Source organism: Phaethon lepturus, unplaced genomic scaffold (genome assembly GCF_000687285.1).
Source record: "Phaethon lepturus isolate BGI_N335 unplaced genomic scaffold, ASM68728v1 scaffold749, whole genome shotgun sequence".
In the NCBI taxonomy this organism is placed as follows: domain Eukaryota; kingdom Metazoa; phylum Chordata; class Aves; order Phaethontiformes; family Phaethontidae; genus Phaethon; species Phaethon lepturus.
In genome coordinates, this window is record NW_010563936.1 from 1 (window position 1) to 19,729 (window position 19,729).

At 44.6% G+C, this 19,729-nt stretch overlaps 1 protein-coding gene across 1 annotated transcript in view; it reads right to left on the reverse strand.

Moving 5' to 3' along the window:
* Window positions 1-4,139: 4,139 nt before the first annotated feature.
* The window catches only part of FBXO21 (F-box protein 21), an 18,904-nt gene continuing 3,314 nt past the window's right edge, over window positions 4,140-19,729 (reverse strand). Inside the window, 10 exon segments of the mRNA XM_010294676.1 lie at window positions 4,140-4,455; window positions 7,431-7,588; window positions 8,584-8,774; window positions 11,384-11,516; window positions 12,309-12,485; window positions 13,305-13,441; window positions 13,690-13,823; window positions 14,693-14,839; window positions 16,635-16,756; window positions 18,862-18,956. Of these exon segments, the coding sequence (XP_010292978.1) occupies window positions 4,277-4,455; window positions 7,431-7,588; window positions 8,584-8,774; window positions 11,384-11,516; window positions 12,309-12,485; window positions 13,305-13,441; window positions 13,690-13,823; window positions 14,693-14,839; window positions 16,635-16,756; window positions 18,862-18,956 (1,473 nt within the window). The 3' untranslated portion in view covers window positions 4,140-4,276.

A 19,729-nucleotide genomic window follows, 5' to 3' on the forward strand; every position in this document is an offset into this window, starting at 1 on the left:
ACCCACCAGCACAGGGGAAGAGCAAACCGCTTTCAAGAGACGAGGCAGGGGGTTTGAGAGAGACAGGCAGCTCCGAAAGCACAGCAGTAAGGTAGCAAGTCAGGGTGGTTTATTTTTTTAAAGCCAAATCTAAACAGGAAAGGAACCAAATGAGTGCCAGGGTCCAGCTGCCCCAGATGCAATAAAACACCTGTTTTTAAAAAACAAAAAAAAGGGGGGCAGAAGGAAAGGAGAGATGTCCCCAACCTCAGCTGTCAAGAGTCAGGGGGGCCCTGGAGCTCAGGGGTCCTCACTTTCAGGCCTGGGCCAGCCAATTTTTCATCTAATGTGTCTTCTTGCCCAGCCCAGGCAGCTCCAGCCGAAAGGAGGAGCATAGCAGAGAGGTAACACATGCACCACTCTGTCCCTGCCTCCTCATCTGGGGCAAGAGCCACCAGCCAGGCAGGTCGGGCCCATGGAGTTGTGCCAGCCCTTGGAGATGCTCAAAACTAGTCAGGACAACAACCCTGAGCAACCTGGTGTGAATGTGAAGGTGGCCTGGAAGGGCCCTCCTCCAGCTCGAAGCAGTCCTTCCCTCCAGAGAGGAAAGGCAGAGCCCCAGAGGACACAGCTCTCCGGTGGCAGAGCTGGCTGGTGCATAGGATCTCAGAGCCTCCGTTTTTCCTGTAAAGGTTGGTGACACAGTTTGTCACAGAGGTCACACGCCACGCTCTAGGCTCTGGGGGCTGTCAGGGCACACTGGAGCCTGTCCCCGTCGGCCCCATGTGTGGAGGAGGGCCGTGAGCCGCTCTCCAGCCTCTCTCACAAGCAGCAGCACATCAAGACATGGTCCTGTGAGGAGGACAAACCTCTCCGAAAAAGGCTGCTGCCTACAGCACTCACCCCCTGGTAAGGGAAGCCCGGGACTACCTTTATAACCTACCCAAGCCCCAAGACACAGCGGTGGGATGGCAGGTGAGTGAAGTCAGATAAGAGGACAGCATTTCCACCTTCTCCAGAAAGCAAAACATCCCTTCTCCCACGTTAGCTCCGCACAGACACGACGGGACAAATTGCAACGTACGTGCATATGTATCGTCTTTAACTTATGTACATTCACGCAGACCCAGACATTACTCACGGACACAAGGAGCATTTGGGATCCACGGCCCTCTTCTTGGGGAAATGGTGACTGCAAAGATGCCTCTGCTGCTAGGACGGTGTGGGGGCATGTGGGGGACGATGACAGAAGAGTCGCCTGATTCACAGGCAAACACCTACCGAGACCTCCAGCAGCCTGGAAAGGTGTTCCCGGCTGTGCCGGACCTCCCATGCTCAGCCTGCGGGAGCTGATGTGCGTTTCAAGAGGTTGCTCAAGCAGGGATAGAGAGGTATCCTTGTGCTTTTTTCCGTTTTCCCTGGCCACCCTGGATGCTTGGGGCAAGGTCTCCAACAGCTGCAAATGCTTACGTGGGAATTCCTCCTCGCTAAGACCAAAGACTCCACCCGTAGCATGCAATCCCACAGGCAGCAGCAGGAAGACGGAATGATGCCACGGGCGTGCCTAACCAAACAGGAACAAAAAGGGAGAGCCTTTACACCCCGTTTCCTTTGGTTTTGTCTTAAGTTCCAAAAATCGGACTTAGACCCTGATGTTGTGCAGTGCCTACTGACATACCTCCAGCCTCCTCCGAATTTGGCACGTCCAAGGCCATGTCGGTGCTCCTGGACAACACAAGCACGCGTAAAACGACGCGCTGACACAGTCTGCACAGCAAAGCAGATACGTCGACCTCTCCGAGGACACAGTTTCTCTACAAAGCATTTGCCGAAGGGCTGAGAGGTTTGAGTTACAGGGCGGGCTGGGTTGCCTCGTGTACCTAAGTCACTTGCAGTACGTCTGTCCCCTGTTGCACAGTAACACTTCCCTTTTGCACCCCATGCTAAAACGGAAACGGTGAAGAGTCTGTGGGTGGTGGAAACGTGAACGAACGGCATGAGGAGCCGCTCCCACGATTCCTCCTTGTCCAGACTCTTTTCAGAGTATAAGCACAGGGTGGCCCCAGAAGGATGGGTATAATGGGATCTGCCGACTACTCCGGGACACCTGTCTTAAAGTACACAGCGTGTTTTCAGGTGGGTTAGATATGCGTTGTCCAGCACCAGTTTGCAGAGTAACTCAGGCAGCTTTCTGCTGAATCCTGTGGCTTTTTTATGGCACGATTCTACCCGGCATTCAGGCAGCACCTCTTGCCAAGGACTCCTACAAGCTCAGTACGTGGAAAATCTCTTGATGCACTTGAGAGGGGCAAGGTGTCCACAGACCACCCCTTTGGCAGAGGGGAGCACAAAGTCCCAGGAAACTCACCAATATCTACGCTGTCGCAGAGCTAGCCTCATCAATCAAAGCTAAGGCTGGGAACAGGGAGCCCAAGCCCTGCTCCTGCATGCCTGTTCTCAGCTACCAGCATCGACCTCGTGACTCAACAGTCTCATTCCCAACTTTCCATCCCTGCTAGGAATCTCTTGCGATCTGCTTTCAACCCTCAAAAAGGGTTGGAGGGTTGGGGTCTACTCCAGCTCTCAAAAACAAGAGATGGATTTTAAGATTTTGCCTAATGATTCGCTACCCTGCTTTCATTCTGCTTCTGTAGAAATTCTTCAGTCCCTTCCTCCTTCCCTCCCTCCAAGTTCATTTCAGTACACACTTCTTTAAAGACATAGTTCTACTTGGAGTACGGTACCTTCACCATTCCTCAGCACTAACCACGCATGGCTGTTCTTCCTAAAGCACCGAGATTTCTGCAGACCACCACCACCACCACTCCGCTGGCAAAAGTGCTGGGTTTTCAGTATTTATTTCTCACATTTAATCAGTGCTCGGTATTTCAATAGGATGGCATGCAGTTCAAGCATTCTTTTAAGAGGAGGGCTGTGTGATTTCACATGGCAATACCTGCAGTGCTATAATAGACTACTAAGAGCATCCACCTAACTCTACAGGGCGCAGTACCTAGTTCTCATCTCTGACATAACTACTGTATTGCAACTGGACAGTGACAGCAGACACTAGCTGCAGCTGGTCTATAGATGTTGCACACAAACACTGTGTCACTCTGCACCCCGTAACACCTGAACCCAGAGGCAAACGTCTTCTGCAATGGTTCTGACCGGGGCTTTTAAGTCATGTTCAAATGTATGTGCCTTGAGCTGCTAAGCTCTTCCCTTCTGGGCAGCAGAGTATGCGCTCCCTCAAAATCTGTTCTTGTTTGGCAAAAAGGGAGAAGAATTAACAATCTCTCCTCCATACATTGTTTGGCTGACTCCAGGGTTGGCCTGTTTCCAGTCACGATCCCATTGTATTGCATAAATACCTATAGACTGGAGACAGCAGTGAGTGGAAGCTCCCCATACATCAACGTCATTCTGGCAGTGACCTCAAGGCTTCCATGAAACAGTGCCACGAGGTTCAAAATCATCCTGGGAGCACTCATGGCTGTGCTGCAGATCCTGCCTTGAACATACATGATGAACACACCGAAAAACAAGGTAAGAGCATGGACTGGGTATGTTTAGCAGGCATGAAAAAGGGCTAGACGCTCATCTTCTGCATTAGGAGAGTTTGTATCATCAGCAAGGTGGCCAACAAGACCTCAGTGTTACCACTGCGCTTGCCAGCCCCAGAAGCCTAGCTGCTGCTGTTGTTTTTGTTGCTGGGGCTCTTTCCCAGACCCGTAAGGATATTCAGGCTCGGAACGGTAGCTCTGTGAACAATCAGACTACAGAGGTGAAGCAAAATCTGACCAAAAATTCAGACCGGAGAAGACAGTGAAACATAAGAGACTTTAAAAACTATCACCTACATAAGATATACATTCAAAAAAAACCAAACACAACCAAGAAACCCACAACACTGCAAGGACAAGCAACTTCCTTCTCTGGAAGAGGAGGTTCTTCCATATTCCACACCAGGGATCTCACCGAGTTGACCTTCTAGGCAAGACAATCACAGAACAAATAGTATGCGCAAATCCTTCCCAAGGACAACGCGCTTCCTAGCACGACTGCCCCTGCAAGATCCTTACGCTTTGCCTCAACTACCAACATGTCCCTGTGCCTTTGGGCCAGAATGGGCAGGCAGGCAACGGAAAGATGCTATAGCACCAGTTGCAAAGTTCAATGCAGTTTTCAATACGTTAAGCCAAAGGATTGTCACCAAACTTGCCTTCCACGCAAGTTCTGCAAAGAGGGTAAAGCTACACTCCAGCTGCTTCTGTCCTCAAGATGCCTTCTGCACTCACTCCTTGCCTGAACTGTAGATCTTCTGAACTGTGGCACGTGTGAGCTCCAAATCTTCCGGGTACCGAATTTCTAGCTCGGTATTTGCTAAGTAGTGAATGCCGGTAAACTCTGAAAAATAGCGGCCAATGTCAGGGTGAGGAATCTCCCGAGGCTCTGAGTTATATTCCAGGTTCTCTGTTTGGAAAGGAAAGAATCAGTTATCACCACAGGAAATGGCTTGCTGCAAGGCAATAAATCCTGCACCTCTCTCAGGTCTTGTTTCTGTCTCTAACACCACCTCCTGATGCTTTAAAGAAATAAAAACACTAATCCAGGAAAATATGCACAGACTACGCCAGTACAATTGCTCATCGAGCCTCATCTCCTAAGTGATACTGACCCCGTTTACTTAGTGGCATGAAAACTATTTTATGCCTGAGACCACATTGTCTGATACGAGGTTAGAGTGGCAGGATGCTGACCTGCTCTCACTCTTGGCCACACATCTTGGTTGTGAGCACAGGGAGAAGCTGCTGCACTGAACTCTGATCCCTCAAGTCCCATGGGAGACCAGTTTCTAGGAGAGATCCTTCTCAGAATGCTCCAGGGTGAGGGCAACTGCTCAAGATTGTCCTGGTAGAGGAGCCGAGTGCTGTCTTGCTCTAAGTCACCATGCAGTGTTTCAACCATGTCAAGTCACCGGCCTGGTTTTCAAGCATGTCTCACACAGCAAAATTAACTTTTCTAAATCCAAACTTCCCCAAGTTAAGAGAAAGTCCCCAAGAAGAGCACCTTGATTCTTTCCCAGAGCACCGCATTTCCTCCTTTGTACTAAAAAGACAACCTGATTAAGCACAACAGTTAAACAACACAGAAGCACTGGCATTAAAACACAAAGGTGACCCAAGCTGAGGGTCCCTTTGCTCCCGCAGCATTTGTATAAAGCAGTACGACTGGGAGGCAGCCCTGCAGTAAATCACAGGCGCAGGTGCCCTGCAGCAGTCCCCAAATGATGTCATTTTTTCCAGCACAGTGCCAGATTTACAGGTAGAAACAGAAGCTGCCTAAGTCCCAAAGTCTGACTTATCTGCAGGGCAGGAACAAGATGGGATGCAGAGAACATCATTCAGGAATAATTCACCTGTCTCTGAAACTATTCAGTTCATTACAGAGAGCACATACAAGTCATATTAATCCATACAGGCTCTTTGAAGCTACTGTAAGTCAGTGTGTGCAGCCAAAAATACAAGAGCTTTCTACACCTCAAGTGCGCTGCTGCAGTCCTGCGGGCTTGCAAAGTACCTTTTTTGTATACTGCACCACTGCAGAAAGCAATTTACACTCCAATATGCTCTGCAGAAGCATGGCTGAGCAGTGAGCTGTGTACAAAGGGAAAAAATACAGTGATGAAACAGAAGCTGGCAGGGGGGAAGAGACTGAGACAAGCAAGTTTGGCACTAGGTGGGAAACCTGAGAAACATGCTGACTAGAAGTTTTTGAACCACAAGATATCTGGCCTGTACTGCCACAAAGCAAACAAAAGACAAGAGCAGACACGTAGATACCAAACTCACTGTATGAAACAGGTGTTTTGGAATTAGCTACAGCTCAGCCCACAAATTTACAGGAAAGACTCAAACTGATTACCTACAATAAGCTTGGTGTTATTTCTGAGCTGGTTAGATAAAACTCTGCATGCAGATTTAAGATTCTTTCAGTAAAAAACTATCATCCCCTCCCCAAAGTCAGGTCGGTGGGTTATGAAATACTCCCTTCCCAAATGATCTGAGGATGTATTTTAGAGAGGATACTCAATAGTCAGGCAGCCAGGACAAACCCTTCAATTTCCCCTAGCAATACCAAAACACCTGGATGTCACAAAGAAACGGTGTCAACCTATAGGTTGGCTAAAATATCCTGTGCTCTGGAACCAGCCAACATTATACTTGTTTATAAACACTTAGACAAAAGATGTAAGAGATGACTCAGCCCCAGAAGCACTGTGGACAATTATCTGATTAGTTTTCAGTGAGATGCATATTTTAATATCAACCCACGGCACAGAAGAATTTGTGGTTTTTCTGACTCTCTGAGAGGCCAAGTATTGCCTAATATGAGCCATAGGGCTGAGCTGCAGTATTCCCAGTCCCCACTTCATCTTTTTGGACTAATGAATATAAAAACTCTCAGGACAGTGAGAAACATCTGCACTTTAAACCTACAAAGGTAGGAGCGTCCTCTCCTGTAAAACCACTTCTTGCTCACACACATGGGACCAGAACATGCTAGGGAGCACACCCTAGTGAAAGAGCTCTTGCTATGTGCATTTTGCTCAGCATTTCCTCTCCAGCAGCTTCCACACCTTGTCTTAGCAAAATACACTCAGGCTGTGCCACTGCCCTGCCAGCTGGACGGGGCGCCTCCGTATCACAGGGAGAAGAACAAACATGAGGCAAAGAAACACTCTGTTTACAATGTGCAGTTACAGACATACAGGTAGAGAGTTTTTCCCTTCTGAACCTCAGTTCAACAGTTCTTGTATGCTAACCTCATATTCTGACCATCAGACAAGACTTTCCTTTCTTATGGTACGTTGCATAAAGAATGGGTGATAGAGATTTCAGAAATGCAAAGAGGTTTAGAAGCGACCTTCACTTTTGTCCCATTCTTATCAGAGGTGGCACTAAAAGCCATGCTACCCACGCTCTCTGGGATCTTGGCATATGCAGTTTCTTGATGAAAGCTGTTCGGAACCATGCCCCAACAAGCAAAATTTGTGTGCTCTCTCACTAGATCCTATTTTGAGGTCCTGCCCAAAGCACAGCTATCATTTCAAAGAAAGAGAGCTGAAGTCTGAGGTTCTGTCAGCAACAAAAGCTGAATCACCTCTTTTAAAAGCAACCATCATGGTTTACACCATAAAACCAATCACATCCAAAACACATTTCTAAAGCAAAAGGAGTTTACACCAGAGTAGTCCTTAACATTCATTCCTAGCAGTACTAATTTCAGAGAGAGCAAACAACGCAGGCCATGAATTCAAGATCATTTTCCTTCCTACCTCAACCTTAACTAACAGTTTATGTGTCATTCTTGAAAGAGTTAATCACTTAAGCATCCCTTTCTCTGTACTTCTAAACAGATAGTAAACACAGGAGACTCCTGCTCACCTTGAGCAGCATATCTGCAAGAGCCATCTTCCACTAGCACATTGTAGAAAGGCTGGTGGGGGCCATGTGGAAGGCTGTGAACGTTCATATTCCGGATCCATTCATGCCCCATCATGCAGGCAGGATCCCAGCCATAAATCACGCAGTTATAGCCATATCTAATTAAAAAAATCACATAGCAAAGACTGTGAAAACTCCAGAGCCAGCTCTTTTTCCTCAAGACTAATATAGCACAAACAGGATAGGACCCTCCTGTGAGTTGGCACACGGAGGAGAGGACAAGGGGCGGGGGGAGGAAATCAATTCAGAAAGATTGCATGTGCACGTCTGTATTTTGAGGTAAGGGGAAATGACTATCCAGTGACTGGATAAATAGACAGGAACAAACAGCTGAGGGCAAGAGAAAACCAAATGTGAGCAAGAAATGAAAATGGGAAAGAGACTGGAAGTCAGCAACCGGGAGAACAGGAAATAGGGAGAGAATCAACCACCCTACTGTGTTGTGCAATTATTTCTGTGCCCATCACACAGACATAGTAATATCAATACTGAACTCACAGAAACAAAGCCATCGCCGTTTTCAGATTATTTATGTAATTAATCACAGGGTAGTATAACTGTCACTACTGATGGCCTTAAAATATGCTCTAGTTGTCTTGTTGAGTCGGAGGAGTGGCCGAAGCAACACAATTCTGGCAGAGTAGTACAGACAGGAACACAAAGCCCCTGTGCAATGCAGGAAGAAGGGGGTAATAATAGCACAGGGAAAGATTCATAAGCAGTCTTAGGAATCTTACAATCTTTTTTGAAGTCAATTCTGTTCCACGGTCCCTCATTAACTGATTACTGATGTTGCTTTGAGAGCTCTGGGGCTCTGGAAATTTTAGCTGTGTGATATACGATGACTTAAACAAGTCACCTCACAAACTTTTCTCTGCAAGCGAACAGCAGTGAATACACTCGCTCTCTCAAAGGACAGAGCTGCTCCCATTTTTCTACAAGGTACATGGCACAGATGCACGTGACTGGCATTTTCCATTCCAGGTACCTCCTTGGCAGATAAAACCACGTCTCATTACTGTCAGAACAAACACTTCTGCACTCACTGTTAGAGTACAGCCTGCTAATGTAGGGAAGGTTTTGAAGAGCTCACCGCTTGTGTTTCATAATCAGCCCGATGGAAAAGCAGACCTCTTTGTGCTTCTCATCTGAACGGTGCTTCACTTCAGGTCCCACCTCCTCCTTCCGGCGCTCAATATGCTCTAGGGTATGTTGAACTAAGTACCCAACGGCCCCGTGCTGTGATGGGTCCAAAGCCTGAATGTGCTGCAAAATGTCCAGAACCTTGAGCAACCAAAACAAAAAGACAAATTCAGAACACATCTCTACAGCAGTCCAACACTTACAAATATATACAGATGTACGTCTCAAGTTAGCTGGGTCTAAATACCCAGGCCTGGAGGATGGCCACACAAGTTTTCCACACAGGAGAATCTTTGCTTTATCTACACACTCCCAAGGAGTTCTTCACACTTGCTTAGCCTACAGAAATTGCAAACAGACCTCTCCTTTTCTAGGTGTAAAGCTCCCTACTTCCAAGGAAGGGCACTGTTGAGCAGAGTAACTCCTTAAAACTAAATCATACAGGCTAATCACGTCACATTTTTCAACCACAGGGCATTAACGAGACTGCTTCAAGGTTTCTGAGACATTAAGAAAATACTGTTGCTGGTTTCCCAAAATGCTGCTGTGAAGCGATTCCAGATGACTTCTGCTGTACTTTAGAACAAACATTTTAGTTTAAAAGAGTTCCTCAGCATGTCTGTGGGAGCCTGGCAGAGGAAAAACAGGGCAGCGCAGAAGGAAATGCAAATAACAGCTGTGATGCTATACCATGAAATAGTGAACAAGAGATAGAGAACCTGCTTGTCTCAGGATGACTGAAGAACACTAATTTGAGAAGTGCTCTGAAAGCAGCAAACTCTGTAGATCCAGAATACCAGCCTACCAACACCCTCTGGCACACTATCAGAGCATCTGCTGCCATGTTTGTTAGAGGCAGGCAATGCAAGTTTTAGTCTTTTTTTTTTTTCTTTTTCTTCCTTGCTCTTAATAAAAACTGTTTTCTAAACAGATCGGCAAGACAGATACATCCGTCCCAACGTCAAATACCTCAAGTGCTGCCACTGTTCCAAAATCTGATGCACTTTAGCACCTGGCAAAAGGCCTGCCACCTTGATCACATGCTGGAAGTTTTGGTCACTCTTAAGTTCAGAGCAGCAGCAGAAGAGGAATAGAAATCTCAGGCTATTGATCATGAACATCAGCCAAGAGGTGAAGAAAATAACTTCAGAAAAAGAACAGGTGAGGAATTACGTAAGAGAAGAAACAAAGCTCAGGCTTCTTGACCACCTTAATTCTCTGGCTGGCATCTTAAGAGGATGTGAAAATCCTGAAAAATCCTATGGTAAGGGGAAGGCCTGGCACAGTGACCATAGCTGCCAGAGATACTTGGCAATTTCATTTACTGTTATTTGCAAACATTTAGGACAACATTCTGTGTAGCTCTGCTTGACTTAAGATTTTTGTACCACTTTCGATAAATCTGGCAGACCTCTATGAAATCTGGTATCTTCTGTTCTGTCAGACACAGAGCATTCTCTCTGGCTTGCTACAATCCTACCCCATAGCCTGGAATGACTGGATACATATGAGGACCAACACTGAAAAATCCAAATTTGCACATTTTCATTGCATTTGGCAACGCGGTGCAGAGAAACTACATGTGAAATTCAGCCATGGGGTTGTATTATTTGTTATGAAGGGCAGCAAAATATGCGTATGTAAAGCCTTGGTGCTTTACAAACACATTGTTGAGTGCCAGAAAAGGAAGACCTTTCAGTGTTTCACTTAGCTGTCCCCTATTTAGATACGGTTGCCATTTCAGCTCAGCGAGTCCCTCCTGTACACAATTTCTTAGTTTGTGCTGTTTTTTCTGTGGCAACCCTAAAACTTGCTGCCATAAGAAAGGAAAGGCAAGCTTAGCCCAGTTTGTTCTTCAAAAGGAAAGCAGCTTCCCCAGCAGTCCTATGCTTCAGTTAATTTGGTGGGAAGAGCTGTTTTCTGCTCAGCAGGCCAGCCAATACTTCTGCCCGCTCACCCAAACCACACGTTTGGGAATGGCACAGGCATTGCCCAAGTGTGTGAGCTTCACTAAAGTAGTACATGAAAATTTGACTAGGGAACACGTCTTTGCTGTAGTGATACACTATAGAAATAATATTTTTGAGTTACATGCTTCTTCCCTGTGCCTTCCCTGATTCAGTGAAAGACACGGATGATCTAGACAACCTGTAAGTCTTGGCAACTTCTTTCCCACATTCACAAGATAGCAGGACTCAAGTTGCTATGCTAAAGGCGGTATTAAAGAAGAATCCCAAGGACAGAAATATTAAGTGGCTTTTTCACAAGAGCAACTGATTGTGTGGCTAAGGTTTCAGAGAACAGCTTTGGTCGTATTTATAAGAGAGAACTTCCGACAAGTTTTCTGATAAGGTAATTGCTCCTTTTACATGAGTCCAGCAAGAGCTGTACCACCACTAGCCATAATCTAGGCATAAAGCAAAAAGAATGTTCTTATAACTTACAGCTGAAAGTCCATGGTATTGGTTGCAAGGTAAACTGTCAGACTTGGGCAGTAAATCATAAATTATGACTCAGACTCAAGGCTGCTCACAAGTCTTCCCTAGAGCAAGCAAGAAAGAATCATCCTCTTTTCCTTGCTTCATATAGTAAAAATTGATTCTCTGAAATGTGATAACTCGTTCAATTGCATTTATTACAGAAACAACTTGTGGCAGACTGTAATGCAAGCTGACGTAGTCCAAAAATCAATAGACTAGTGTTAATAGTGCTTAGCCTATGAGAAAACATACGACCGAGTGGCGAGGTACCTTTTCTGGCCAGATTCCCAGGTGGAAGTATAACCTAGCCTGGAGCATTAGATGCTGCACATTGTCCGGATACATGGCCAGGTATAGATCCAACGAGTCTCTCAAGAGCTGGTAAGACTGATCAGTGCTTTCTCTGCCAGCAAAAAAGAAACTCAGTTGTAAGGCTAGCTCTTCAACCCCTGTCCCCAGTACTCCGAAGTACAGGGATAGTCATCAAAAATGATGCTACAGGTACAGGCATGCTCATTCAACAAGAGTGACTCCAGGACTGGCTGTCATTCATCACATCCAACAGCCTGCTCAGAAGGAAAAATGCTACACAACTGACGATTGGAGTCTACCTTCCCACTTCACTGGTATTCTACTTGGTCAAATAATCCTACATAGCAAATTCACTCTCTATGCCATTTCCCTTTGAAATCTGCTTCTGTTCCTCTAGCTTAATTACACTTAAAGCAATCCTTTCACTTTGTGATTTCTGTCTATGGCTACTTGGGAAAGTGATTATCAAGCGGCATTCGAAAAAAACCACCAGATTTTCTACAAACGAGCAATACCTTTGAGACTGCTCATCTGAGCATGTGGGTTGCACTTACTAGATGATAACGAAGGTTTCTGCTCTTAAGGGAACGGTGGACGGTCCCTATCAGCTTTTCACAAAGGAAAAAAATGATCTATCCATTTTCTTGAGGGGAACTTGTTTTAGTAAATATTCTTGTTTCCATGCAATACTGCTGCAGGTGATTAAAAGCAACTAGACAATGCAACGTGACATACAGAATTATTAAGATCCCCTGGGGCGACTGGCACCTTTTTAAAGCACCCACTCAAACACCGTGAAGAAGCAGTAGCAGATATGCAGACAGTGTATTCTGGGCCCTTTTCCCTCCCCCAGACCTTACAGGCCAGATGATTCTCAACTCACCGTTTGCCAAGGTTTAAGAGATTTCCCACCATACGCTGCAAGACCTCTTTTGCAGTCACCACTCCATAGAATTCCTCTGTCACATGGTGGCCAATAAGGTACTCGCACTCCTTCACTGTCAGCTGCTTCCCCTTCCCAAAGGCGTCAATGTAGGTGTAGTCAAAAATATCTGTGCTTCTAGCAAAACAACAAGGGAACTACATTGTGATGATGGGTCTCATGGTAGAGCGGGATTACTTATTTTTCTTCTTCCCTCAGCACTTTCAAGCTTGTTTGTAAAACAAGTGTCATTCATAGCTCAGCTCCCTCCTAAAAAGAGATTACCTTCTCTCTCCTCCTAGCTGCTTCTTCAGATAAACATATATGGGAAAAGACAGAGAAACTAGGGGGACGCTTTCACTCCACCATGCCAGTTCTTTCCTTTGGGTATTTTCAGGTTTGTGGCATCTATTGCTAGATTATGTTATGACACTGCACTGGAAAGTGTAAGAGCACCACACATATGGCATCTGAAGGTTAGTGCCAAAAGGGGTATATATAGACAAAACCACTGCTGTGAATTGGACTGCTGATGTCATTCACAAAATACAGATTGCTGTAAATTGATCATGATCTGGTCAAAGATCTATCCTGCACTGATTCGGAGTATTAAATGAGTGCACAGAACAGCAGCAATGGTCTCTAGCAACTGTCCTGTATGAAAGGTTATGTGAAATCAATACCTTTTTTCTTCTTTTCAGTTTTTCATAATTTTCTTAAATAAGAGAAACATTACCTCATGGTGGTTGTTATTTCACACTCAGGAAATCTGCTACCATTCATCAACAGCAGAGCTGAGTTCTGGGAAAACTTCCTTAGAGATCTGATCTTTTCCTCCACATAGGTTGTAATTGCAGATGTAAAATAACTAAACATTCTGGTATAGGTCTGGAGCTGTAAATGCTTTCTGGCTTTTATTGCTGCGGACACAACTTCAAAATTCAGCACATCACTTACCCTTCTTTTCCTTGACACCATCGCAGCAGAAAATGGCTAGGGAAGTTGACTGGTTCAAGCTTGACTCCTAGCTGCCGGGCAATTGTTAAATAAAGCACAGACAAACTGATGGGAATTCCCGTCCTGCGGATCAAAACCTGGAAAATAAAAATGTGATAAAAGTACATGGGATATCAAGAAAAACACAAAGCCCCAAGGTTTGATTTCACAAATGAAAATAAACCAACTTGACAGAATATGCAATAGAAGACGACATCATATTGACTTTACAGCAAGTTGTTCTTCAGAAAGAATTATTTGCCTGACTAAATTTGGACAAATAAACACCACAAATAGAATGTCCCAAGCCTTGCAGCCTCCTAGTTTTTGCCTAACATATACGTACCTGGTGAATGTACGAATTCAGGGAGTTATAGTAATCCAGCTCGTTTCCTTTGTATTTTAACTGCTCATATAGGACACAATTCATAGCATCAAGTACCTGCCGCTGAAGCTCCACTTCTGGAACCAGGACCTCTCCTAAAAACACAGGCAATGAAACAAAGACTGAGGAAACAAATGCACTTAACCTTTATGCAATGAACCTTACACCAAAATTCTTGATGGGGGCTAAGAAGACAGGAGAGTGATCTCAATTCAGATAGTGAAGAGACTGGCCGGAGCTGACCGTGGCAGTACCCTAGCGCTCTGCGCACAACGTGGCCTGGCTCAGTGGATTCCTGCACCTCAGCTGTGCAACAGTGATCCCTCGCTTCCTTCTGCAGCTGGAGGACTGGATCCTAACCAACCTGGGCCAGCATAGCACCGCAACTGGACATGCCACACCGTCCAGGCATGGGAATTGTGCTTGAGACTGCCTGAGAGTCCCAGCTTGGCTACTCCAGATATACAGATACAGGCAGACCGCTCATTCTCTCTTTGAAAGACAGCAAACCTCAGATAGTGCTTACAAAAAACATGGAGCAAGATGCTGCCTGACCTTTGGAGGTGTTAAAGCACATACCTTTTCTGTTGCTGCTGACTTGCTGAGACTTGCAGAGGAAAAGAGGTCGATCCCCTGTCCCACCGTTCTGCTACAGATATCAGGACTACTTAAGACTTTAGGGACAAACGGGGAAAAAAAAAGAAAAAAGAAGAATTCCCCTCTTAATTCTTTTTGCTTAGAGAGTATCAGATGCACTGACAACCCTGGGCTATTGGGTCCCCGTGGCTGAATAAACAGCCTGTTTCCTGAATGATGGTTTAAGCAAATGTCAGAATATGCTTGCCAGGGGATAAAGAACAACAGCTCTTTAAGCTGCAACAGTTCAACAGCTGTTTCACCTTGTCTGCCAGTATCTGGATTTGCAGAAATTCTCTGCTGAAAAGCATACATTTCTGTACAGTACCTGCCTTAGAAGCCAAGCTGGGGTGCCTTGGATTTTTCGTCCGCAGGACTTTGCGCACTTTATCTGTGATATCATCCACCTGTGCCTGGACACTTTTTAAGCAGATGTCTGACAGTGGGTTACAGTATTGATCGATTAAAACAGCACCTGGAAAAAACAAACTATATAAGAAACAGGACTTCAGTTTTTTCTTTGCTTAGTTGTACCTACTCTAAATTCCAGGCATGCAGCAAGCAATTGCAGTGGAACACGAGAGCTTTCCTTTTAAAATTTACAGCAATATATTGCATTTATCACACAAAACGCGAAGTATAAGCTGGCATGGTAAATGCCAATTAGATTCAGTATTCCCCTCCCCACCGTCTTGAAAGGGAAAGCAATAGATTCATACACTGAGCAGGCATGCTGCTAGACCAGGATTAACCAGCCAACTCTCCAGTCACACTGCATCTCTTGGCATCCTCCCAACTCAGTGTTTTTTATTCAGAGCCTGAAACAATCTCAACTTCACTTCTGTTTCAGTTCTGATTTCTTCCTGCCATACCCTCCATAGCTATCATTCTTGCTTATCGTTCCCTCTTCTGCTACATTCATCTTTCTCTGCCACGCCTGCTCTCCATCATCATGTCAGAAACCCACTATAACAGAACAGATTTTCATTTCCCTTCTGCCCAAGTCTCTTCTTTCAAGCTTCTGCAGGACAAAAATAGCCCTTTCTCAGAATCTTATCCTTGTCATCTTGTCACCACTGCTCTTTCCAAAATCTCCGTATCGTTCAAGCTTTGGAATCAACTGAACTCACCTGCAAGAATTTTGCATGGATCGTACCTCCTACATTGCTTCATTAGGACCTCCATGACAGGCCTGGATTCAAGGATTTTAGCAGGACCCCAAGCCATGTCTTCTTCCTGCCTCTAGTGTTCCCCATGGTGACCAGAGAAGTTTCACAAAAGACTAACTGTTGGTGCTGTAATAATACTTCCATGGCAGAGAAATGCATGTATTTTTGGCCCACATGAGTAAGTCACATAATTAACTGTCTTGGTTGTTTCCAGTAAAAGCCACTTTTGGCTTTCCCTTCTTGCCCTAACGCAGTCCCAAGTCTATGGCCACTAACAAGAACCAGCTTTGGTGTTCAAGACTCTTTCCTATGACATTTCTGAGGTATAAATAACGAATAAGGGACTCCTACAGACACTGGCAGGCTTCAGCCCATTCAGAATACCATCTTCTCCATAGGAAGCTTGAAGCAGAGAATAATCTACCAGACTGAGAGCGTGAATTGCAGAAAAGCCTTTTCTTTCTTCATCTCAGGTGCATGTGCCTTCCCACCATGTGACTGGACTTCCATCCATTCCCCAGCTCTACACTGCACAGCTTCAAAGGTCCAGCAGCCAGACCTTTTCTTGAGAGAAACCCACAGTGCACAGGCTATGAGCTGCAACAATTGCCCCTGCCTGCAGCTTGTTACTTGCCTTTATCCGAGAAGCACTTGGGAAAGGAGACAGCAGGGAGCTGAATCGAAATCAGATCAGTTGATATGTTAGGCCATATTCAGCCCACGGGCTACAGTTAAAATCCTTCTGCAATGCCAGCTAATTAGGACGCTGAGCTACTGCGAATATCCTCAATACATTGTTCAAGATTCAAATGCAATTGTTTTAACATTTTCTCCATTGCTTTTCAGCTTGCCTGTCCGTTGGCAATTATTCAAGCATACAGCACTGACAGAGGCTAATGTAATCCTGACATTTTGATGCAACACGATGCAACTACTGCAAGATTTTAAGGGTTTAAGGTACATCAACAATCCAGACTTAATTCTGAGTTGCTGTCAAAGGGCTAGTTGAAATATAAGCAAGGAAGGCTCTTTCCAAGTAAAACAGCAATGATGGAAAGCTGTGATTAGGTGCTCTACATGGGATTTCTGCCAAAGACTTACCCTCTAAAAATGACTGCCGATCAGTTGGACGCTGAAGATACTCTTTCAGATTTTTTAATATATTCTGTTGGCGTAGGAAGTATAGAATTTTCTTTGCATAGTACTTCCAGGTGAGACCTTTCCTGCACATTTAAATATAAAAAGTAGTATTGCCCTAAACAAGCACTTTAAAGGTGAACATTTGATTTAACTTTTCCAGTCAATACAGGTTTACAATTTAGACTATTGCTTTTCTAAACAAGTCTGGCAACACCACTATAACTGAAGAGTCAACCAAAAAAGGTAAATGTTAAGAGGAAATTTGTCATAAAAAACCCACAACATAAGACACTTGCAAAACATTGCTCCTGTCACCTTCAATTTTTATCCTACCACCAATATATAATTTTGAGAAGATACAGCATCATGGGAAACAACACAGGTCCTAATTAAAGTAGCTCAGGAATATCCAATTAAAATTCTGTATTTTATTCAAAAACATTACCCTCTGTCTGACTGGATTCCTCCAGAATCAATCTTAAAGTACCCTCTCGCCATTAAAAAGACATTGATGAGGGACATGAATGTAGCCCCAATAGTATTCAGAAGAGGAAAAAAAATCCCCAGAGGAAAAACACCTGTGTTGCTCTGAAAAGGAAAGAACAGATCAACAGCTGGTCCATGGATCACACAATCCAAAACCTTACAGCTTTTGTAGTGAAGCCCCTTCACTTTCTAAATTAACAAGTGAAGGCAGGGTGCCCAGGAAGAAGAAACAGAGAGCTGGTTACTACCCAGGTAAGGTTTGAAGAGGTCACTCGAAACACGACAGGCCAACTCAGCGGCTTTCAAATCAGATGCATCTCAGCAAGCCCTGGCCTTTAGCAATGGGTTACCCAGTGCCTTACTGAGCACTTTTACACCAAATAGTTAGGAATGGCACAAAGCCCTGGCCCCAAAAAACACCCAAAGGGAGAATTCTACTGATCCCAAGGCTCTGCCCTTGCCATGTGTTTAAAACAAGTCCAGTTTCCTTCTTCAGAAGAAAAACTCCTTCCCTGCTTACATCACCTCTCCTCCAGACTGCAGGTCAAATCAGCCTTCTCCATCCTACTGGACAGGAGAATAATCACACCTCATAACACTTTATCCTCTTCCAATAAACTGGGATGCTCAATAGGGACAACTGCTTTATTGGGATATCTTCCAGGGAAATGATTTAGCCTAATGCTCCTGAATGGCAATGACTAGAACTTAATCAGGGTGTAATTAGCATCAATTCTGCTTTATGGGTATTTGGCCAGTGCAAAGACTCAAAAGCTTTTTAACCAGTTGTCAAATGAGAGATGTTTAGTCCCAGTTCAAACAGAGAAGGTAATAAAATGGATGTGAAAAAGCAAAAATGAGATGATTGCCATTCCAGTTATGTTTTTTCAAGCTCTACTAACAGTCCCTTTAATCAAGGCTATTAGACCCCATTAAGAGCAATCTATTGGTGCTTCGTATAACAGCAAACTCAGCATGATTTATACACTACCAGCAGAAAGACCTTCAATTAAAGCAGTGACTTATTCATCTTGCCCAGTGTTAGCCATGGTGATGAGACTACCTAGGCAGATGCAAACCATAAGTTTTATTTACCTGCTTGGCATTTCACTTGTCTGAATAATTTACAGAACTGCAAATTTTGCAGTGGCTGACTTAAACTTACTTGCTTATTTGGGGACCAAAATTGTACCAACCTACTACAGCTAAGAAAAGCAACAAGAACAGGGCTGTAGTTTCATGATACAGAGATTCATGGTGGCAATCCTCATCGAGTATTCCCACTTCCCTCCAGTGCAGTGGCCTCATCCTGCTCATCCAGTTCAGCACAGTGATCCAGGTTTAAATAAAAAAGGAACATGAGAATGGAACTCCTTAAGCCAAAACTACTATGGAGAAGTGGGTACATGGAATATGTCCCAGCAGGTGTCATCAACTGACAAGGAAACAAGTAACAAACAGCAACACAAAGCCAGAGGACCTCCTTCTTGTAGACTAATCTAGATGGTTTCTTCAGGGAATATTAAATGTTCTAAAATGAAACACAGAGCAATGCTTCCCAGCCTTGGTAAACCTGGGGATGTTGTTTTATGAGAATAACAAAAGGACAGAAGCTGGGGTCAGGCATTCACCACAGTACCATTCTCCTTTAACTGGTGAAAGGGGAAAAATCCTTTCCATTTCTAGCCCCTCTCTTTCTTACCTTCCTTCCATGTTAAGGATACACATCAGCTCATCCTCAAAAAAATGACTCGGGCACCCGAGAGTCTCAATGTCACTGAATCCATCACAGGGGACCTGTCAAACCATGAAGACAATGAATTATGCAGAGCACCACAGATTCTTCCCAAAAAAACCATAATTTCATAAAAAGTCTCAAAACTAATTTTCTTCTATTTTTTACAATTTATGTAAGATCTTAAAAATGTCCAGCTCACCAAGTACTCATAAGTCTCTACTCCAAGGATTTATTACAAGGATCCACCGAGAGCCCCAGTAGCACCCTACAGCTATTTGAGCTAACTACTAGAGCATTTTGGACTCCTACAGTGGGTGTATGGATCAGCACAAGCATACCAGATCTTACGCAAGCTGCGCCCAAGCTGCAAGTAATTTTAAGGTGGAATCAACTTTTGTCTGTGGTTCACTGAACCTCTACATATGCTCCCCAGTGTAGAAGATTGGTCCTGGGGGAAGGAATGAAGGAGCAGGAACCTTCATTTTTTGAAACAGTCACTTATGTATCTACTTTCAGAACAGTTATTTTCTTCCAGAACTCAGAACTCTTTTTTTAAACTTTGGTTGAACTGTAAGAAATCTATTTGCTTTCAAGCTTGTCAGTATAGGACATGGGATAATACAGTAAGGAAAAAGCAATTCCCATCATACTGTATCTCAGCGGGCACTCTGCAGGTTCTAGCAGAACTGGGTTGAAAGTCTCTTCTCCTCAATTCTAAGCAGGGAATCATGCTGCAGTTTCTAGCCCCACAGGATACGATCCTCATTATTAGGCCTTTGGGTATTGCTGAACGGTCTCTCATTAGTCTTTGCATACGTGATTAAAACAGCAG